The following is a 24052-nucleotide window of genomic DNA, read 5'->3' on the forward strand; positions in this document are numbered from 1 at the left end:
ATACTGAAGAGAATATTGAAAAAGAAGAATAATTGGCGGATACTTTAAACTCCCTATTATTAAAAAGCACCATAAATAGATTAGTAGGATGAGTCCAGAAATAGATCTGAGGCAAAATGTAACATATGATAAAAGGTGACATTTAAATGAATAGGGAAAGCATGGATTATTCAGTATTTTTAGATCATTGTGGAATATCTTTCATAATATGTTAGTGCTTTTGACAAAAAATGTGATTTAAATATTAACATTGCTTTGAATATCCTTTTTATTTTTAGCTCTTTTTCTCCTTTTTCATCTCGTTTTAGGTGCTTTTTGCAAACACCTAAATTACTTGTATGCTGTAGGTAAATTTTATTTTCTGAATGTGGTTAAGAACCCTTGTTTCTGGGAGTTCACCTCGTCCGCATTTATTATGATAATAGATTTTTTTTCAGGTTCTTAGCTGCAGAAAACAATGTTTCCTAGTTTTTTTTTTTTTAAAAAAAAGAAAATGTTTTAGCAAGAGCTACAGTTAACCCATAAAATAATTGAAAGGGCTGAAGGAACATACACCATACTCCACGCTGGGCTTCTGGAAATGACGTCTGTAACCAGACTGCAAAGCTGCATGGGCTAGGGAGCTGTCTGCTGTGATCTATGTTTGCAAAATTGATGCCTTCTTCCTGCTGCTTGTTTTTCTTTTAACTTAAAAAAGGTGTGAAATATAACATAGCATGCATATATAAAAAGCCATAAAACATAAATGTATGCTTTAATAAATAATCATAAAATGAATACCATCCAGTTACAAAAGAGAACATTGCCTGTACACCAGAAGCCTCTGTATGCCCTTTCTGATCTCATATTTCTGTCTTCCCCCAAGAGGCAACCACAATCTTGACTTTTGTGATTATAGGTCTATAGTGATTTACTTATTTTTCTTAATAGTTTTACCTCTTGTCTGTAAACATGATAGTTTTTTTTTCCCAAAGAAAATCACGCTGAATGTATTCTTTTATCTCATCCTTCTTGTGAGATTCTCACCCATTATATGTAGTATAGTCTGTTGTTATGCTGAAGGACATTTGAGCTGTTGCCCGTTTTTAGCCCATATGAACAGTGCTGCTATGAACATTCATATGTATTGTGTGTCATGAATTTATGCTGTATACCAGTGGGTAGTGAGTAGTCAAGAGTATACATATCTTCACCTTTACCATATAATGCCTAGATGTTTTCTAAAGTGGTTGTACCAGTTTATACTCCTACCAGTAGTTGATGATAGAACATGTTACTCCACATTCTTAACTTACTCTTGTCAAACTTTAATTTATGCAGCAATCTGATAATTATGTTGTGGTATCTCATTATGGCTTTTATTTATTTATTTATTGAGTTATTTATTTATTTATGGCTGCGTTGGGTCTTCATTGCTGAGCATGGGCTTTTCTCTAGTTGCGGCGAGCAGGGGCTACTCTTCATTGTGGTGCGCAGGCTTCTCATTGCGGTGGCTTCCCTTGTTGCAGAGCACGGGCTCTAGGCGCACGGGCTTCAGTAGTTGTGGCTCGCGGGCTTCAGTAGCTGTGGCTCACGGGCTTTAGAGCGCAGGCTCAGTATTTGTGGCACACGGGTTTAGTTGCTCCGCAGCATGTGGGATCTTCCCGGACCAGGGCTCGAATCCGTGTCCCCTGCATTGGCAGGTGGATTCTTAACCACTGTGCCACCAGGGAAGTCCTCATTATGGCTTTTAATTTGTACTTCCGTGATGATTAAAGAAGCCAAACATCTCGGAATGCTTTTTGGCTCTTTGGATTTCCTCATTTGTAAAAGCCTGTTCAGGTCCTTTATCCATTTTTCTATTGAGTAGTCTTCTTGATTTGATTTGTTGTAGCATTTTATATATTCTGGATACCATTCCTTTGGTGTGCATATATTACAAATATATCCTCTTCCATTCTGTGAGTTGTCTTTTCACTCTAGTAATCATATATTTTGATGAACAGAAATTCTTAATTTTGATGGTATTACAACTTCACAGTCATTTTCTTATATGGCTAGTCCATTCTTTGTCTTTAGGAAATCCTTCCCCACCTTGAGATCATAAATGTACTTTCTCGTGCATTATCTAAGCATTTTAGCTTTGCTTTTCACGTTAGGTCTTTAATGTACCTGGAATTGATTTTGTGTGTGCGTGTGCATGTGTGTGTGTGTTTGGCATCAGGGACCCAAAGTTTTTTTTTTTTTTTTTTTTTTATCCCAGTTCCATTTATTGAATGTCCTTTCTCCACTGTTCATATATCAAGTGTCTGAATATGCATGGATCTGTCTCTGTGCTCACTGTTGTATTTGTTCACTGGCTTACAACTTTTCCATACAGGTCTTACTAGAGATTTGTTAGCATTGTTGGCAGATATATCACACCTTTTGCTGTTATTGTGAATGGGATCTTTTTTTTTTAAGTTACATTTTGTAATTTTTTGTTGCTGTTTTACAAAAATAGAATTCATATTTTATATAACTATTTATATCCAGTAGCCTTATTGAACTTTATCAATGCCAGTAATCTATCCACAAATGTTTTCTTTAGGGCCTTATTTTTTTTGGCGACTCCACTTGGTGCCTCTCAGTCTGGTTGCTTTTCTTAAATACATAATGGTGATAACAACAAAAACTAATGTTTACTGAGCACTAAGTATGTGTCTGGTGCTGTTGCTGATAGTTTTACATGTGTATATGCCTGTGTGTGTGAATTTCTAGCTTCATCAATACTGGTATCTGTTCCAGTTTCCCTTAGCATTTGTGAAGGTCATTATTTTGTATACTGCAAACAAAACTCTGTTGTGAGCGACAGGTCAGTCTGGAGGGTGGGTTCCATCTGTCGGATGGGATGGGATGGGGAGATGCACTGTAGTGTTCAAGAGATGGCTTTTCAGCATATATAATATTGGAAAAGAAAAGAACTAGTTAGCCCAAATATATTAGAGAAGGCTTGTGGCTCTAAAAGTTGTGTGGCACCCGTGCATTTGGGGAGGGGGCTTATTTCTTCTACCATATCCCCCTTGAGACCCTGTTGCCCCTATCAGCTGATGCACCACTTTTCTTAAAAGACAGGTATTATAGTTACTGGCATCTTAGGAACTTAAATGTTTCACCTTTTACCGTGCAGGGGGTTTAGGCACTGACCTGGCTCCTGCAGTTTTAAATGACTCTGCCAAGCTTCTACCATCCATTCCTGACTTCAGCCTTTGCCACTGCCTCTGAGTTTGACCTTTTCTGGAACTCGGTTAATGGGGAATATACTGATGTACTGCCTCCTTGACTGACTGTGCTGTTTCCTTATATTGGATGACAAATTTTGCATTCTGATTTTTCCCTCAGTATAATTCCATTTGTTTAAAATTCCAGGAATTCCTCAGATTTTCTTATGACCCTTCTCTGTGTTTCATGACTGCTCTGGACTTTTTCTAATATTTATATTCTGTCCTTTCAGTAGGATTTTGGTGCGGAGAATATGTCAGTGTTTGGACTTAGTTTGCTGTCTTGAACTGCAACTTGTCGTTTAATATTACAGAATATTTCAGAATTTTAAATGATAGTGAATATAATCAGTCAGTATAGGTTTTGGAATTAGGTATATGGGATCTTTGCCACTTAAAATACTTGAGTTATTTTGAGCAAATTTCTTAACCATTCAAAGTTTTGGTTTCCTCATCTGCAAAATGAAAATAATGTAACTAATCCTACCTATCACTTAGGTTTATTAGTATTATATGAGATAATACAATACATGTAAAGCTCTTAGCACAGAAAGTGGTGTCCAGTAAGTGCTCAATAAACGTTATTTATTAGGTTATGAATATTCAACAGTTGTTTCAAAAACAAATCCAGTAGCTTTTTCTGAAAATCTTCTTGAAGTGAAATCAATAAACAGGTGATAAGCTGCTAGCAGTATGGTATCAAAACTTTTAGCATGTCCTTGCCACTAAATGTAATTAAGACTAAGACTGATGTGGAATTAGTAAATCTATGCTGTAACATTTTTCTCCTAGGATCGGCTTGGTGGTCATAATATAATTGTACTATTTATAAAATTAATTTATTAATATGTGAATGAAGGGATTAATACAAGTCCTTCTTTAATAGCTTTCAACATATTCTTCTTAAATAGTTGCCTATGCTAATTCAAATTTTAACCTGCGAATTCAGCATATGTTGGCATTTTTATTGTGCCACAGGATTCACGTATACACCTGAAAGAGTAAAGTGTTTTATTTTGTGTTACAGGAGAATGGCCGAAGACTATGACAGGTCTTCCCAGCACGTCAGGGACAACTGCCAGTGTGGTCATCATACGGGGCCTGAAGATGTACGTGGCTCACGTGGGTGACTCAGGGGTGGTTCTTGGGATTCAGGATGACCCAAAGGATGATTTTGTCAGAGCTGTGGAGGTGACACAGGACCATAAGCCAGAACTTCCCAAGGAAAGAGAACGAATTGAAGGACTTGGTGGGAGGTAATTATTGTCCTGTTTCGTCTTTCTTCTCTTGGTTCTGTTTAGTCCCTTTCTGCTGTATTTACCAGATTGACCTACTTCTCCCTTTTAATGAAGTTACAGATTTTCAGTTGGCCTGATGAAGTACTTACGTATGTTCATATTTGTCTTATTATTTTGAATTGACTGTTTTATTTCTGATAATGGCTCCAAAGGGAAATATTTTAATAATATTGTTAAATAATAATAATAATATAAATAATAATAATTTTGTTACTCAAGTAACAAAACATACAAGGATTTATTTAAAACCTTTTACATAAATACTGATCAGCATGCCCTTCAGAATCTGGACAGAGCAGCCCTTATAGTTCCAGAGTAGAACAATTTGATATTTATTTCTTTAGGCTGCGCTGGGTCTTAGGTGGTCTTTGTTGCGGCATGCATGCAGGATCTAGGTCCCCGATCAGGGATCGAACCCGGGCCCCTTGCACTGGGAGCTTCGAGTCCTACCCACTGGACCACCAGGGAAGTCCCCCAGAGTAGAACAATTTGAATCTGTCTTTGGGAATAGAGTTTTGTTAGAATTAGCCTTCAGTTTTTCCTTTGATTCCTAAGTCATATATGCTGCAAACCCCCGTTTCAACTTACTGTCTCAATATGTATCGAGATAGTTTGTAAACTATGAACTGAATTTGACTTCAGCATAATATTTTTATGCTACAAACTAAAATGTTAGATTATTCTAAAAATCAGAGGAATGAGTAACATAAGAAAATTTTAAATTTACTCCAGTACTAATGTTTAAAAATCAAGGATTAAGGCAAGTTAAACAGAATCTGGTGTTTTCTAAATAATCATTCTAACTCAAGTCTTACCATGATATTATTACTTGCCTCCTCTTTCTTGCTTTTTTTGTTTTCTAAGAAGCCCCAGGTTCTTGCTGTTGTTGTTTTTTTTTTTTTTCTTTTCGGCTGCATCGGGTCTTAGTTGCGGCATGCAGGATCTTTCATTACGGCATACAGGCTTCTCTCTAGTTATGGAGCGGGCTCCAGAGCGGTGGGTGGGCTCTTTAGTTTGTGGCACGTGGTCTCTCTCGTTGAGATGCGCGAGCTCAGTAGTTGTGGCGTGCGGGCTTAGTTGCCCCGCAGCGTGTGGGATCTTATTTCCCTGACCAGGGATTGAACCTGTGTCCCCTGCATTGGAAGGCGGATTCTTTACCACTGGATCACCAGGGAAGTCCCTCCTCTTTCTTGCTTTTTTTTTTTTTTTTTTTTTTTTTCGCGGTATGCGGGCCTCTCACTGTTGTGGCCTCTCCCGTTGCGGAGCGCAGGCTCAGCGGCCATGGCTCACGGGCCCAGCCGCTCCACGGCATGTGGGATCTTCCCAGACCGGGGCATGAACCTGTGTCCCCTGCATCGGCAGGCGGACTCTCAACCACTGCGCCACCAGGGAAGCCCTCTTTCTTGCTTTTATTAAATCAAAATGGTCTTTTTCCGAGAAATAATAAACTGAAGGAAAGAATTAACATCCTTAAGCTACCAGGAGTTCAAAAGATAAGTAAGAAAAACACTAAAAAACTCTGCTGCCTTCAGATAGATGGATAATGGAGAGGAAGTTTGAACAAAAACAGATTCTCAAAAGAATAGTATAAACATTCGAAAAAATGTTTAACATTATTGAAATGAAATTATATTTTTTGCTGTTGGGTTAGCAATATTTTTGTTGTAATGGGTATCCTGTTGATAGGATTATATACTGGTATGACCTATGCAAAATATAACACATACCACTAACTTTAAATGTATATAGACTCAGTAATTTCAGGAATCTACTCTAAAGAAGAAATATGAAATGTGGACCAAAATATCTGAATGGAGCTATTGATTGCAGCTGTGTTTATTGACTGTTAATTTAGTTGAAAATAACTTGAAGCCCCAACAGCTGGAAAATGGTTAAGTACATTTAATAGATATTCATAACATTGGATATGATATGAACATTAATGTTTATATGCAAATTTAAAAAAATCATGGTGTTATGAAAAATTTCAAACATAAAAGTAAAGGTAGGGAAATTCCCTGGCAGTCCAGTGGTTAGGACTCTGCACTTCCACTGCTGAGGGACCGGGTTCAATCCCTGGTTGGGGAACTAAGATCCTGCAAGCTGCATGGCTCAGTCAAAAAAAAAAGTAAGGGTGGAATAGTGTAATGAACTCCCATACATATGGGGAATTTTTCTTTACTATACGATTTTTTCCCCTGTTTCACTGAGAAATAATTGATATATATCACTGTATAAATTTAAGACGTGCTACATGATGGTTTGGTTTACTTATATCGTGAAATGATTACCACAATAGGTTCAGCTAACATCCATCTTCTCATATAGATACAATAAATAGAAAAGAGAGAATAAAGGAAAAAAAATTTTCTCCTTGTGATGAGAACACTTAGGATTTATTGTCTTAAAAACTTTCCTGTGTATAATATAGCAGTATTAACTATAGTCATCATGTTGTACATTACATCCATAATACTTTTTTATCTTATAACTGGAAATTTGTACCTTTTGACCACATTCCTCCAATTCCCCCTTTCCCCTACCAGGAATTTTTAATAATATAGGAGAATGCTTATTGGTCACAATAAGCAGGATATAAAATTACATTGCTAACTCTTTGTCTCCATGGAGAATGTACAAATTTATACTTATATCATCAGGATATGTGGATGACCCTGACAACAGTTGATCATATCCAGTTGTAGGTTAAAAAAAGGCATCTTGGTGATGTTTTCATTTGCATTTGTCTTGAGAAAGGTTGAATATCTTTTTATTTAAGAGCCATTTATACTTCCTTTTCTGTGTTTTTTTGTTTATATTTGTTCATTTTGGGGGAGAGTAGTTAGCCTTTTTTGTATTAATGTGTAGGAGCCACTTAGAGAAATTAGACTAATATAAGTGATAAGTTTCAGATGTTGTTTTCACAGTTTGTGTTTTGATTCTGCTCCTGGAAGATTTTTCCATGTGGCAATTTATTTTAATGTAGTTAAATTGATCAGTCTCTACCATTATGACTTCTGGGTTTTGTGCCATACATACAGTTCCTTCACTCTGAGGTTATTAAAAAGTCTTCTATATTTTCTTCTTGTACAGCAGTTATGAATACTTTGGTCTTAGGAACCCTTTACACTCTTAAAAATTGAGGCCCTCAAAGAGCTTTTTGTTGATATGGGTTATATGTATTTTTTTTTTAATGTATTTATTTATTTATTTTTGGGAGTGTTGGGTCTTCGTTTCTGTGCGAGGGCTTTCTCTAGTTGTGGCAAGCGGGGGCCACCCTTCATCGCAGTGCGCGGGCCTCTCACTGTCGCAGCCTCTCGTTGCGGAGCACAGGCTCCAGACGCGCAGGCTCAGTAGTTGTGGCTCACGGGCCTAGTTGCTCCGCGGCATGTGGGATCTTCCCAGACCAGGGCTCGAACCCATATCCCCTGCATTGGCAGGCATATTCTCAACCACTGCGCCACCAGGGAAGCCCCGGGTTATATGTATTGATTCTACCATATTAGGAATTAAAATGGAGACATTTTCAAATATTTGTTAATTTATTGAAAAATAACAATGTTAGGCTCATTATGTGTTAATATAAAGAAAAATTTTTATGAAAAAATAGCTGTTTCCCCAAAATAAGCATTTGAGAGGATTGGCATTGTTTTACATTTTTTTAAAAGTCTTTTTATTGTCTGGCTTAATAGGTGACTGCTAGATTCTTGTATTTGCTTCTACATTCAATCTGTTGTGATAAGGTATTTTGGTTGTAGTATCTGAAGTAAAGTCTGGTTTTACACAGATTTATAGGTGGAAAAGGGAGACTGTTTTAAAAGATTTTCCATGATTTGGGGGTATTCTTCTTTGATGCTATTCTAAAATTCATGAAGAGGGGGTTTCTTAAAGGTTAATAATAGTGTGGTATCTGAAATCATATCAATGACTTTTTTCATACTCTTTCACTGAGAGCCATAGGTGTATCAGTTAAGAGCCATTGGTTAAATAATATCTTTATCCATGCATGGTTTTTTTAGTTACTAGATTTTTGTTTTTTAAAGCAGTTTTAGATTCATAGCAAACTTGAGCAGAAAGTATAGAGAATTCCTGTATCCTCCCCGCTGCCTGCTACACGCATAGTCTCTTCCGCTCTCAGCATCCTTCCCCAGTGGTACATTTGTTACAATTGACGACCCTACGCTGACACATCATTATCACTCAAAATCCATAGTTTATGTTAGGGTTGCTTTTGGTGTTGTGCATTCTAGGGTTTGATAAATGTGTAATGACATGTATTTACCATTATAGTTTCACACAGAATAGTTTCACTGCTCTAAAAATCTTCTGTGCTCTGCCTATTTATCCCTTCCTCCCTTCTTACTCCTGGCAACCACTGGTCTTTTTATTGTCTCCATAGTTTTGCCTTTTCCAGAGTGTCATATAGTTGGAATCATATAGCCCCCGTGCATGATTTTGAAACCTAGGTATCGGTCATTTATAAAGTATTGGTTAGATGAGTTATGCAGATCATCCAAATATTGACACATTTCATTATACAATATAGCAAATCCTGTAGCTGCTCAAAAAGTCCACTGTATACACATGGTCGTAGTATTATTATGAAAATAATTTTGAGGGCTTCCCTGGTGGTGCAGTGGTTAAGAATCCTCCTGCCAATGCAGGGGACACGGGTTCGAGCCCTGGTCCGGGAAGATCCCACATGCCACGGAGCTACTAAGCCCGTGCGCCACAACTACTGAGCCTGCACTTTAGAGCCTGTGTGCCACAACTACTGAAGCCCTCGTGCCTAGAGCCCGGGCTCTGCAGCAAGAGAAGCCACCGCAGTGAGAAATCCGCACACCAGAACGAAGAGTAGCCCCTGCTCGAGCACAGCAACAAAGACCCAGCACAGCCAAAAATAAATAAATAAAATTTAAAAAAAGAAAAAGAAAATAATTTTGATCTTGCAGACCCTCTGAAATGGTCTGGGGGACTCCCAGCATCCCTGAACCATATTTTGAGAACCACTTTTCTAGTACTTGTGTGGTTTCATCATTTACATTTTAAGCAGTCCCTTTTTAAAATTTTTCTTTAATTAATTAATTAAATTTTGGGGGGGTCCGTGTTGGGTCTTTGTTGCTGGGCGTGGGCTTTCTCTACTTGCAGCAATCGAGGGCCACTCTTCGTTGCGGTGCATGGGCTTTTCATTGCAATGGCTTCTCGTTGTGGAGCATGGGCTCTAGGCACGCAGGCTTCAGTAGTTGTGGCACGTGGGCTCATTAGTTGTGGCACGTGGGCTCTAGAGCACAGGCTCAGTAGTTGTGGTGCACGGGCTTAGTTGCTCCACGGCATGTGGGATCTTCCCAGACCAGGGATCGAACCCATGTCCCCTGCATTGGTAAGTGGATTCTTAACCACTGTGCCACCAGGGAAGTCCCATCATTTACATTTTAGTCTTATAGCTCTGGAATTTTAAAATTAAAGCTGAGTAGTAGGGATATGAGTTAATATTTTTTTCTCATTGGCCATTGGTAGCCACTTGAACAACCATTCCTTACTGATTAGAAGGCTTACCAGGCATAAAACCTTTCTTCAGTGGGAAGATGACCTTGAGTTTATCCTCTTCTAGCACTCTTTCTCTGGTTAAGATAAATATGGAATGTCAGCTCTGTTATAAGACAACATTGCTTATTGTAGAATGACCCTTGAATGGAACTGCATCTGGATAAGAAAGATTTTGAATGGACCAGAAATTTCTCTTGGGAAGCAGAGACCTTAGCTGCCCTGTGTACATGCAGTTTGACTTGTGCAGAGAAGAGGAAGTCATGGGCTGTTAAGATACTGATTCTTATGGCATAAGAAGCTCACTTGTGGTGCCTAGAAATTGGCTCCTGGATTTCTGTAAGGATCACTGCTTAAGACAGCACGACTGAAGCTGCAGTGCTGGCATACTGTGTTTCCTGTCCTGTATGCTACAAAGTTAAATGAGCCTGGTTTCATGCTATAGTTTATTTGATCCTATGAGTGTGAAGGTCAGTATGTATCTGAGACCAATACTGGTAGTTATACAAAATGAGCTTTGCAATTATATATATTTGGGTCTTTTTCTGGGCTTTCTTTTTTTAATACTGTGTATTCGTGTACCAGTACCATACTTATTTTATTTTATTTATTTTTATTTTAATAAATTTATTTATTTATTTATTTTTGGCTGCGTTGGGTCTTCATTGCTGCTCGAACCTGTGTCCACTGCATTGGCAGGCGGATTCTTAACCACTCACCGCCAGGGAAGCCCATATTATTTTAAATTGAGGCTTTATTTTAATTTTTAATATTGGTAGGCCTGATTCCTCTCATTAGTCTTTAAGAAATATTTTTCTTGACTGTTTTTTATTTTTCACTATGAATATTAAAATTATTTTTATTTTAATAACTTCTTTTAGAGTTTATTGTTTTGTTCTGTTACTTAAAATAGCATCTGGATATCTGGATAGTTGGACAGATGCTGTTTGCCATTTGAAAGCAGGTGTCTTTTTGCACAAATAGAACTGTTTTATTTATTTTTTTTTTTTAATAAGTATTTATTTATTTATTTATTTATTGTTGGCTGTGTTGGGTCTTCGTTGCTGTGTGCGGGCTTTCTCTAGTTGCGGCGAGCGGGGGCTACGCTTTGTTGCCAAGCACAGACTTCTCATTGCAGTGGCTTCTCTTGTTTGGAGCATGGGCTATGGGCACGCAGGCTTCAGTAGTTGTGGCACGTGGGCTCAGTAGTTGTGGCTTGCGGGCTCTAGAGCACAGGCTCAGTAGCTGTGGCACATGGGCTTAGTTGCTCTGCGGCATGTGGGATCTTCCTGGACCAGGGCTTGAACCCATGTCCCCTGCATTGGCAGGCGGATTCTTAACCACTGTGCCACCAGGGAAGTCCGTGAACTGTTTGATTGTAAGTTATTTCCTCCTTTCCCTCCTCACCCTCGGCAACTGGCCAGTGCTCTGTTTTTCCAGCCTTCTGTTGCTGCTCAGTCAGCCCTTTGCATGACCCTTTGTGTATGCCATTAGTCATGCAGGACAACAGCAGGAAGGGCAATAAAAGCAGCATCTTTTGCAACATTTCTTTGGTTTTTTGATACTGGATTTAAAACTTTGTTTTAGCCAGTGCCCTTATTTTGTCGTTTGTTTCTCAGAAACACAGAGACCATAATAACTTTGAATATTAAGTATCTAGAGAGCTCCTAGGAGAGTTATGTTGGAAGCAATTTGCGTAGGTACTGTAATTAAGTATTAAGCCTTGCTTTTTAGGGAGCTGGTTTAGGAAAGAACAATAGGGCAGAAGGTGTCAGGAAGGCAGAATGTTGGTGTCTCTTCTCCTGGAACTCTTATGTTTCACAGATTCTTGTGAACTGTAGATTTAATCTTTACTCTCCTGTTTGCTTTTTGAGGATCAGCATTGAAGAAAGCATAAAATAACAAAGTGATGGCCTTCGATACTCTTACTATGACCAAGAACAATGTTGCTTTCAGTATTACAAGTTAAACTAATTCTCACAAGGGACAGTAAATGAACACCTCTCTTGGGTTTCTCTTCTAGGTTAACGTTGACAAAGTTTTCTGCTCATTCTGTACTTGCTTCATTCCCCCCTGTTCTGTCCAGTATAGTAGCCACTAACCACGTATGACTGTTTGAATTTAAATATAAATTAATTAAATTAAAAATTCAGTTCCTCATTTGCACTGGTCACATTGACAGTGCTCAGCTGGCGGCCATGGCCAGTGCCTGCTGTATCAGACTGCCCGGTGAACACTTCCATCACTGCAGGAAGTTTCATGAGACAGCTGCTCAAATCTCCTGGCCTGCCCTTGTCTCATGAGCTTGTTTTCTACTGAAGAAAGATGATTGAGGCTGTTCTCCTTCTGTCATATTCATGTTTTTCTGGGCTCAGAGGAAGATTTTTTTTTTCTCATTTATGAAGGTTTATGCCTTATTTTGGTTCTCTTAGAACTTGTATTCCATTTGTTATCTCTTCTCCCTAGTATCTTCATTCCTTTGAAGTTAGAGCAGAAATAGAAAAGCCATAGATGGAGGTTAACTTGGAGGCTGCTGCTGAGGTCTACAGCACTTCATACTGACATTGCTGTGGAGATGGTCACCATTATCTGTCCTGTCTTCAGCTTTCCATATCTTGAAGCCAGTCTAGTTTCAGTGTTCATGAAGTTTAGGGGGACAGAGTCATACTACTCACAGTCAACACAGTAAGCTATTAAGAGACTCATGTAGACATCCGGATGTCATAGTACTTATTAATAATGAGAACAGTAACTGACAAGAAGACCACATATTATTGTCAGCTGGCCTGCCGTAGATGAAATGAAATTTCAGATTATAATCAGAGGGTATCACTGTGCACATGGGACCTTAGTGTGAAGACTTTTAATTCAGTTATCTTAATGTCATCTATCTTTGAGAGTTCAGAATCAACTTGGGTCTTATGCATGTATCTGTCAGGTGAACCTAATATCAGGCAGGCTAATATTGTTTCTTGGGAATGCTCTTTGCCACTCTTCCCCTCAACTTTTTAAAGCCTTCCAGGGGAACATTTTTCTTCTATTTATTTATTTTTTAAAATTCCAGGCAGATTATGATTAAATTGATTTAAGGGCCAGTTTCCCATTTCAGTCATTTAGGCATAGGTTGAGAGACCATCTCTGTTGAGTTTTATTACTTTTTTGCTCCAATATTTGACCATATCTCAATGTTTTAGGCACCCTGGAGTATACTAACTTCTTGTGTATTAATTACAGATTTCTGTTGCTCCAACACCAAATTTCTAGGCGGGTTTTCTTGTTGTGTAACTCCCAAATCTATATTTCTACAGCTGATCTGTTTCCAAAGTCTAGTCTCACTTCTAAATACAGAAATATCTAAATACATAGATACTCTGTTGAGGCATTTCTTATTAATTCCTCAGATCAAAAATATTAAAATTGAAGTTCTATTTTCAATACCCCTAAATCCTTCAAAAAGTATACAACCTTTTCAATTTCTTTTATCATTATGTGATCCCTCTTCAATTTTAACCACTTCTTCCTCCCCTCAGTTTTTTTAGTTATCAAATTTTCTTGCTTTTTTAGAGTCATGTACCACAATGTTCATTGCAGCACTATTTACAATAGCCAGGACATGGAAGCAACCTAAGTGTCCATCAACAGATGAATGGACAAAGAAGATGTGGCACATTATACAATGGAATATTACTGAGCCATAAAAAGAAACGAAATTGGGTTATTTGTAGTGAGGTGGATGGACCTAGAGTCTGTTGTACAGAGTGGAGTAAGTCAGAAAGAGAAAAACAAATACCGTATGCTAACACATATATACGGAATCTAAAAAAAAAAAAAAAAAAGGTTCTGAAGAACCTAGGGGCAGGACAGGAGTAAAGACGCAGACATAGGACTTCCCTGATGGCTCAGTGGTTAAGAATCCGCCTGCCAATGCAGGGGACACGGGTTCCATCCCTGGTCTGGGAAGATCCCACATGCCGTGGTGCAGCTAAGCCCATGCGCCACAACTACTGAGGCTCTGCTCTAGAGCCCGTGAGCCACAACTACTGAGCCCACGTGCCACAACTGCTGAAGCCCGCGTGCCTAGAGCCCATGCTCCGCAACAAGAGAAGCCACCGCAATGAGAAGCCCGCTCACCACAACGAAGGGTAGCCCCCTCTCACTGCAACTAGAGAAAGCCCGTGAACAGCAACAAAAACCCAACACAGCCAAAAATAAATAAATACATAAATACATTTATTTATTTAAAAAAAGGGAAAAGACACAGACTAGCGAATGGACTTGAGGACACGGGGAAGGGGAAGGGTAAGCTGGGACGAAGTGAGAGAGTAGCATTGACATATATACACTACCAAATGTAAAACAGATAGTTAGTGGGAAGCAGCTGCATAGCACAGGGAGATCAGCTTGGTGCTTTGTGACCACCTAGAGGGGTGGGATAGGGAGGGTGGGAGGGAGACGCAAGAGGGAGAGGAAATGGGGGTATATGTATACATATAGCTGATTCACTTTGTTATACAGCAGAAACTAACACACCATTGTAAAGCAATTATACTCCAATAAAGATGTTTAAAAAAATCCAAAAGAAACACAAAATGAATATCGTGGCAGAAATTACTAAGACCGCTGAATCCCACTGAAATGGATTTGAAAAGGGAAAAATGTATTACGTCCTATTGCAGTAGTCTATTTCTGTGTATTTCCATTTGTGTGTGTGTGTGTGTGTGTGCCTGTCATTAGATCTTAAAAAAAATTATCTTGCTTTTTTATATACATGATATCTACTCATTCCTATTCCCATTGCTTCCATTCCATTCTGTGTAGCCTACCTCAATAATCTCCAAATTCTCATCTTAATCTACCCTATTTTGTCTTTGCCTTCTGAACAGGAACTTTGGTTTATGCATCTTTGTATCTGAAACAGATAAGTCATTATTTCGCAATAATCTGATTTTATTAGCTATTTAACACGTTAAACTACTTTAGTTGTTATATTGTAATCATTTAGAGTATTTATGTGACCTCTATTTTTTAGCGTGATGAACAAGTCTGGAGTGAATCGTGTAGTTTGGAAACGACCTCGGCTCACTCACAATGGACCTGTGAGAAGGAGCACAGTCATTGACCAGATTCCATTTCTGGCAGTAGCCAGAGCACTTGGTAAGTAGGACTTACATTTGGTGAAATCATCTTGGATTTTCTATACTATATGGTGGTAAAATAAAAGAGAAGACTGAGAATTAAACCCTCATTTGGCATGTAATGAAGGTATAAATATGATACAGTAAATGATTGAAAACCTAATTGAGGGGAAGGTTAAAGTATGGATTTCAGTGCCAGTTGCTCTTTGATCCTGAGTTATGTTCAGTGTTTTTCTAGTTCCCATTTATGTCTAGGGAAGTAAATGTATGCCTACGCTTGATGTTAGCCTTAAAACTATTTCTAAATGTCCTTGCCTACTTCAGCCCTTCATATTTCTCTTAAGAGCCTTCAAAGCTCTGTTTTTTTCATTAGCTAGCAAAGTAAATTGTACATGACAAAATAAACATACTTATTTTCTGTTCTACCTGGTTTTAAAAGGAAGGCTAGAGGATTATAGCTATAGAAATATCTTACCTTGGATGTACTAATTAAATTTTCTTCTAAAGAAAATTTCTTTTGGAAAACACCACTTTTTCCCATCTCTCCTTCTTCCTCTAACAGATACTTGAGAACTGACTTGGTGCCAGGCACTGCCTTAGGCTTTGGAGAGATAATACAGATATACTCTGCCCTCAGGGAGCAAGACTAAGTAGTTGGGGAGATAGGCAATAAAAAAGGAAACTTGCCCTGAAAGTAATATAATATTGCAAGTCAATTATACTTCAGTTTTTTAAAAAGTAAGCTTGTAAATGAAATAATTACAGGTTAGGAGATATGAAAGTCCTGTGATAAAGATAATTGAGAAGGGAAAAACTATTTTAGATAGTGTGATGGAAATGCTCCTTTTAGGAAGTGTTACTTTAGCTGAGATTTGATGGCTGAGAAGGAGTTATTCTTGTGAAGAGCCTGTTGAAGAATATTCTAGGCATGGTTCCTGAATTGGGAAAGAGCGTGGCCTGTTGTAGGAATTATCAAAAGGCAGGAGTTAAAGAGGCAAACATGAGCCACAGATGTTTTTGTTCTAGTCTCAGGGTACTGGGAAACATTGGAGGATATTAAGCTAAGGAATAACATTTATCTGATTTGCATTTTTAAAAGATCATGCTACCTATCGTGTTACTATCTTTGTTCATCTTTGGTGATCATATACATATAGTCCCAATATTCATGGAGCCTATAATCTAGTGGGGAGAATAGATAATAAACAAATGAGAAAATTATTTTAAAAAGCATTATAAAGGAATTAAACAGTATGATATGCCACTGATTGGTGGGAGGGATAGTGGGTAGCAGAGGAGGGCTACTTTGGAGAGGATGATTAAGGAACATTCTTTTATTTATTTATTTTTTAATAAATTTATTTATTTTTGACTCCGTTGGGTCTTGATTGCTGTGCGTGGGCTTTCTCTAGTTTCGGTGAGTGGGGGCTACTCTTCGTTGCGGTGCGCAGGCTTCTCATTGCGGTGGCTCCTCTTGTTGCGGAGCACGGGCTCTAGGCACGCGGGCTTCAGTAGTTGTGGCACTCAGGCTTAGTTGCTCCGCGGGATGCAGGATCTTCCCAGACCAGGGCTCGAACCTGTGTCCTAGCATTGGCAGGCGGATTCTTAACCACTGCGCCACCAGGGAAGCCCAAGGAACATTCTTTTAAAAAGTGATATTTTGAGTGAGTAAGACCTAAAAGGAGGAGAAGGGGCCAAGCCAAAGCAAAGCCATAGCACTTGCAAAGGCCATTAGGCAATTAGTGGACATTTGATTGGGGAGGGATGGTGGTGCGGGTTGTGTAGCATATATTCTTTTTTCCTACTGAATAATGCCCTGACTTCCTTTTGGGAAACTGTATCTCCCCTACTATGTGCAGTTTTAGTTTAGACATTCCTATTCAGGGTCCTTTTATAAAACATAAAAGGTCAGGCATATGACCCCAGCTAGATCAGTTAGATTCCCTGTTCCATGATTTTGAGTTGTGAATCTAGAAAGGATAAACATTAAAAACCAAAAGCGTGGTTGGAATGAATTCATCCTAGTGATAATGACCTCCTTTGGCAGTGCTCATTGATGTGGTTGGGTTTTCCTGCCTAGTTGTTTGGAATTGCCCTGTCTCCTTGCCTGGTTCTCCAGCTTCTTGTCTACCGTGTGAGCTACTTGGTTTTCTTCTGAGTTGCCTTTTTGGCCTAGGTTAACCTGAGCTGGAAATTGTTGTTTGTTAGCAATGAATCCTAATGCAGAAAGGAAAGGACTTGCTGTCTTTAAGGACCAAGAATGAAGCCAGTGTGAGAGAGAGGAGGTAGAGATATAAGATGAAGGCAGAGAGAGGACACTTGCCTGATGAAGAGGGTGGCGCAGGCTAAGGTAAGGAGTTTGGTGAAGACATTACTGGTGGTAGGCAAGAACTAAATCCTGCAAGGCTTTCTAGACCATGATAAGGAATTTTATTTTAAATGCTTTTGGGAAGGGATTGAAGAGTAGGAGAGGAAGTAAACCATAGTGGTTAAGAGGTAGACTTTGGAGCCAGAATTCCTAGTTTCCAATCCCAGTGCTGTTATTTACTGTACAAACTTGGGCAAATTACTTAATATATTGTGGCACAGTTTTTTCAGCTGTAAAGTGGGGCCTGCTTCATACTGTCGTGAGTATTGGGTAACTTAGCACATGTAAAGTGCTTCAAATAGTGCCTGGCACATAGTAAGTGCTCTATAGATGTTACTTGTTGTTGTTGTTGTTGTGTACTGAAGTAGGGCAGTGACATGATCCAGTATGTTTTTAAAGGATCATTTTAGCTGATCCAGTTTGTTTTTAAAAGATCATAATGGCTAACGTTATAGGGTAATAAAATTGGAGGCCAGGGTCCCATTTAGGGACCTGTAGCAGTATTCTAAGCACTTTACATATTTTACAGATTTTTGTCTGAGTTTCCCAGGCCATTCATTCATAGTATACATGTGATATAATTGATCCTCCAATTGTTAGCAAGGAGAAAAAGGGGGCAAGGTGGATGACAGATAGTCAGCTGCTATTGACACTTCAGGTAGATGGTAAATTTCCAGTTAACTGTTGCCATTTGTAACATTAGTGAGCTTAGGAGGAAGGCATGGGAGGCAAGGAATTAATATTACTAAAGAAATAGAGGGGATTTTTGTGGGGAACTCAACACCGACTGAGGGCAAGGTCTTACTCCAGGTTCAAAAGTAAGGTGAACCTTCAGTGTAGAAAGTAGATGCCAGTTTATTTTGTATATGTCAAGTGTGTGTGTGCCAAGCATTTCAAGTAAGCCTTGAAACCCTTAAGTGATTGTGGAGAGGAAGAGAAGGAACAGGTGATGGAGTGGCATAAAGAGCAGAAAAACCAACTGGTTTTCCTGTTTCAGACATTCCTACTTAGTTCAGATATAGCTCTGGAGTAATTCAGACAAGAATTCGACCCGCTTGAATATCTTCAGTAATCTTTACTTAATGTTTCAAAGTAGAAACTCTTGTATTATTAGACAATTCTGTGAGTTAAAATCTGCTTCCATGAAGCTTTCAGACAGGGCAGTGTACTTCCTTTTCTTTTTGCAGAATGACAGTCATTTACCTATTCAGAATTGGCTAGCATGTTTCTCTAGGCTAATTTCAGACCCTTCATTATTCTTGTCGTATTCCTCTAGATGTTTCCTTCAATAAACGTGATTTGGGAATTGAGGACACTGCAAGATGTGGTCTGACCAGTTTGAAGTACAATGGAAATATTTAGTTCCTGCTACCTGAACATTGTACTTCTAATATTGGAGTCCTAGAATCCTGTCATTAGCTTTTTGTAATCTTAACACATTAGTTGGCTTATTAAGCTCAGATCTCTAGATGTTTCTCTTATGAACTGCTACCAGGTCAAGTTTCTCTTTTATGTACTCTGTTGGTTTTTATTGGGATGGTGTAAGGGTGGGGAAATGGAGACTGAATAATAGCATTAGATGAGTTGTTGGTGAAATGTATTTATCAATACAAAAGGTATTGATTAATAGACTGGTGTGTATTTAGAGAGAGAGATCTTGATTGATGTGATGCTGTTTTTTTTCTTAGCTTAGTTTCAACATTTGTTAACTACCTAGAGAAAGAAATAATGTGCGTGGTCCTCAATTTTGTATATTATACAAATATTCAAAAATACTTAGGCAGCAAGATATTAACATTGTTTACCTACTTTTAGTTGCCAGAGAGAAAAAATAGTAATTAGAGAGTAGAGAAATCAGACAACACTTTGACTGGGTGATGACAGTTACCATCACTAATGAGGAATAGTTGGACATTGTATGCCTCCAGATGTGTGGTACACATATCCCCTATGTAGTACCCTGGTCAAAAATGCATAGCCTCAATCTAGATAAAGGAGGTTAAAGAAATGTTACAAGTAAAGAAAAAAGGAAAAAGAAAAGAAAAGAAATGTTACAAGTATATGCTATTCCTGATCCTAGGCTGGATCCTATAAAGGATATTATTAGGCCATCTGATAATTCAGAATATGGATGGTAGATGGTATATTAGGAAAATATTATATTAATGTAAATTTATGAAGCTGATAACTGCAGTGTCCTTATTCTTCAAAAATACACTTGAAGTATTTAGGGATAAAGGACCATTATTTAAAATATTTTTTATATGTACACACAGAATCTTTATATATATGTAGATTGAAAACAAGTGAATGGGGCAAAATGTCAACAATAGATGAATCTGAGTAAAGATGGGTGTTCTTTGTCATAGTTTTATTTTTATAGCTTTATACATTTGAAATGATCTCCAGATGAAATGTTTTTAAAAATAGGCTGGCAGGGACTTCCCTGGTGGCGCAGTGGTTAAGAATTCGCCTGTCAATGCAGGGGACAGGGGTTCAAGCCCTGGTCCGGGAAGATCCCACATGCCGAGGAGCAACTAAGCCCATGAGCCACAACTACTGAGCCTGCACTCTAGAGCCCACGAGCCACAACTACTGAAGCCCGTTGGCCTAGAGCCCGTGCTCCACAACAAGAGAAGCCACCACAATGAGAAGCCTGTGCACTGCAACGAAGAGTAGTCCCCTCTCTCTGCAATTAGAGAAAGCCCACAAGAAGCAATGAAGACCCAACACAGCCAAAAATAAAACAAATAAATAAATAAATGGGATGGTCAGAGGAGGTCTGAAAAGATGACATTTGAGTGAAGAGATGAGGCATCAAGGCCTGTGGGTGTCTGGGGCAAGATATTAGGCAGAAGGAACAACAAATACAAAGTGTCCTTTTTATGATTTTTTTTTTTTAACTGAGCAGCTTGAAAGGTGGAGTTGCCATTAACTGATGTAGCAAAGACCAGAGTATATGTAGCAGGGGGAGGTCAGTTCAGTTTTGGACAACTTACCTTCAAGGTGCTAATCAGACATTAAAGTGGTGATATCCATTGCGCTTCTGGTTATGAAGGTTGACTAGGTGAGGGCCAGGCTAGAGATATCAGTCTGTGGCTGAATCAAGGGATTGAGTGTAGGTAAAAAAGGGGGGAAAAAAGAAAAGAAAAAGGGAAAGGTCCAGTGACTGAGCCCTGAGATACTGTCACTGTTAAGAGGTGGGGGCATGAATGGAAGAACAGGTAAAACAAGACTGAGAAAGAGCCACAGGTAAAATACAAGAAAGTTCAGGAGAGTGTCCTGAAAGCTAAGAGAAGAAAGTGTTTCAAGAAGGTATTTCGTTATATGTCAGTTATACCCCAATTAAAAAAATATTTCAAATACTGTTGATAGTTCAGGTAAAGGAAAGACTGAGAAGTGACCTTTGGGTTTAACAATGTGAAAGTCATTGGTGACCTTGACAAAGTAGCTTTTGGTGGATATTGAGACCACAATCATGACTGGAGTTGGTTCAAGAAAGTGAGAAGGGGAAATTTTGATATAGCAAGTTTTAGACACTCTTCCTAGGTTGGGAAGGAAGAGATGGGGCTTTAGCTGGAGTAGAAAGAATAGCATCAAGAGAGGGTTTGCTACTGTTATTTTAAAAAGGGAAGAAATAATAACAGTTGATGGGAAAGATCCTCTAGACCAGGAAAAACTCCATGTAGGAGATAAAATACAATTGCTATAGTAATTTCCTATGACAATTATATTATTTTAACATAATTTTATAAACAAATGTATGGAAATAAACATTTTCATATAAAAAGACGTGGGAGAGATGGTATTGTTTTAGTAATGGAAAAAATTGCTGCTTTTTCTCTTGATTTTATTTTTCTATCACATATTTTCTCAAATTTTCTCAAATATCTTTTTAATTTTTTTAAACTTTATTGAGATATAACTGACATACAGCACTGTATATAAGTTTAAGGCGTACAGCATTTGAAAGAGAATATCCTTTAGATTTGAACATTTAAGCTGAAAGAAATGGTTTGTCATATTACTTTTCCTGTCTTTATTTTGGCACTTGGGGGAAAAAAAGTAACTATTTAAGTTCTAGCTTTCTTTTTAAGTTTAACGTGTTGCATGGTAATTCTTATTGGCTCATAATAAATTAAATTATAGAATTTAGCACCACTCTTATGGTTTATAGTCATTTTTCTTCCCGTTTTTTGGGAAAGAGAGAAGTTTGCTTATCAAAATTTGTACTGATGTTGATCAAAATTACCTGAGTGCGGGCCTCCCTGGTGGCGCAGTGGTTAAGAGTCCGCCTGCCGATGCAGGGGATACAGGTTCGTGCCCCGGTCTGGGAGGATCCCATATGCCGCGGAGCGGCTGGGCCCGTGAGCCATGGCCGCTGGGCCTGCGCATCCGGAGCCTGTGCTCCGCAACGGGGGAGGCCACAACAGTGAGAGGCCCGCATACCGCAAAAAAAAAAAAAAAAAATTACCTGAGTGCAAATGTAGCAAAGGTGCCTCCTAGTGGCTGTCCGGTGGAATTGCATATGAGTCTTACAATTCATTTATTCGTTGAACAGATATTTTTGAGTGCAGTATGTGCCAAGCACAGTGTCTTTGCCCTCATGGAAGCTTACAGTTTAGAGAGGGGAGAGGCATTCATCAAATGATCACAAAAAGAACTGAAACATTACAACTCTTAACTATTTGTACATCTGTTAATGGGAACTTAAAATGGGAGTATTTTACCTAACTGGAGGGGCCAGAGAAGTGATGTTTGCGCTGAGGTCTTAACAATTACTAAAGGTTAAGAGAGGAAGAAAATGTGTTCTAGGCATAGGAACTGCATTTGTGAACAGCTCTGTGATAGGAGGAGGCGTGGTGAATATAAGGGACTCTGATGAAGGGTAGGTGGAACAAAGATATGGGAACAAGAGGCATAGATAAAGTCAGAAAATACTGTATTTTTATAGACTGTGGTTAAGAGTTATGCAAGAGTAAACTATTGCACAGTTGGGGTGGGAAACAACTAGGTAGGGGTGTGTGTGTGCTTTAATTATGGCAAAATAATATGACAAAATTTACCATCTTAACCATTTTAAGTATACAGTTCAGTGGTATTAAGTACATTTACATTGTTGTGCAACCATCACCACCGTCAATCTTAAATTTGTGTTTTAAAGAGATGATTTTGGTTGCAGTTTTGGGAATGGATTAGGTGAGGCAAAAGTTGCTGGGAAGCTCTCCATGGGAAGCCACTCACAGAGCTGGAGGGGGTGGGGCAGGGAAAAATGTTGAAATTCCCTAGGGATCAGGACCACTAGGTGTCCTGCACATCGCTGGCTGCAGTATATGCCCCAGTAGCAAGCAGAGAACATACCGAAACCAGGAGAAAGGGCTCTTTCTCATCTGGTATCATTCCAGAGCCCCTACTGGAAACAAAAGGGAAATGGCCATTGAGCAGGCAACCAACCTCTGCTACAATGTTCAAGGCCCCTCCCTTTAATATATAGAGGAATGACATTCCTGTGATCCTATAATGGTGTACAAACACTAGGCCAATAATAAAATACTTAGGTCAATTCTGATTCTTACTCATTTGATCTCAGGTAAAGCCATGTAGATTACCGGAACTGGCTCTATGTTCTGTTCCTAAATCTAGCTATGAATACAGATCATATGGTGAGTTTGTTAAAAATTCAAATTCTAGGGACTTTTACCGACAAATATAAAGCAACTTGAGCATCAAAACGATAACAGGAAAAAGTTATAGCATAATGGGGAAAAAAAGAATCCCTAAGCCCATACTGATACAAAAAGATTTTAAAGAGGTAGAGAGAGCAATGGAAAGTTCTTCTTTAGAAAAGACAACTAATAAATGTAGTTAGTGTTCTGATTCTATCATCAGTTTACAGCCGTCACAGTAACACTTGATTCGTGCAAGAATCATTAATGAATGCTAAAATGTGGCATATTTGGGTGAGGAATAGGATGTTTCACACAATCTCAAACTATCACCGTACAGATTACTTAGGGCATCTTTACAGTGCTGGTAGGCAGCACTTTAACTGAATGATCAGGCTTGGCATTGCCAATAATAGGACAGACTGACATTTTGTGCCTCCTAATGTGACACCCTAAGAAGGCTATGACTTCAGCAATGTAGTATTCTGGCCAAAAAAAAAGTTTAACCTGAACACAAACCCTTATATTTAGCCTGCGGACATGAGGAAGCAGTCAGACAAATCCAAATTGAGGGTCACTCTGCAAAACAACTGGCCTGGACTCTTTTGACAATTGTCTGTCAGTGTCATGAATGACAAAAACAAATCACAAAACCTAGAGAATTGTTCTGGGTTAAAAACAACTAAAAAATAGGACAACTAAATGTAATGAATGATCCTTGAGTGGATCCTGTATATTAAAAAAGCATTATTTTGGGAATTCCCTGGCGATCCAGGGGTTAGGACTTGGCACTTTCACTGAG

At 38.7% G+C, this 24052-nt stretch overlaps 1 protein-coding gene across 1 annotated transcript in view; it reads left to right on the top strand.

The window, feature by feature from the left end:
- PPM1D (protein phosphatase, Mg2+/Mn2+ dependent 1D) overlaps nt 1-24052 on the top strand; it is a 48103-nt gene that overhangs the window by 7827 nt on the left and 16224 nt on the right. Inside the window, exons 2-3 of the mRNA XM_060081393.1 lie at nt 4267-4495; nt 15111-15235. Of these exons, the coding sequence (XP_059937376.1) occupies nt 4267-4495; nt 15111-15235 (354 nt within the window). The remainder of the gene's footprint in view (nt 1-4266; nt 4496-15110; nt 15236-24052) is intronic.

Source organism: Mesoplodon densirostris, chromosome 18 (assembly GCF_025265405.1).
Source record: "Mesoplodon densirostris isolate mMesDen1 chromosome 18, mMesDen1 primary haplotype, whole genome shotgun sequence".
Lineage (NCBI taxonomy): Eukaryota > Metazoa > Chordata > Mammalia > Artiodactyla > Ziphiidae > Mesoplodon > Mesoplodon densirostris.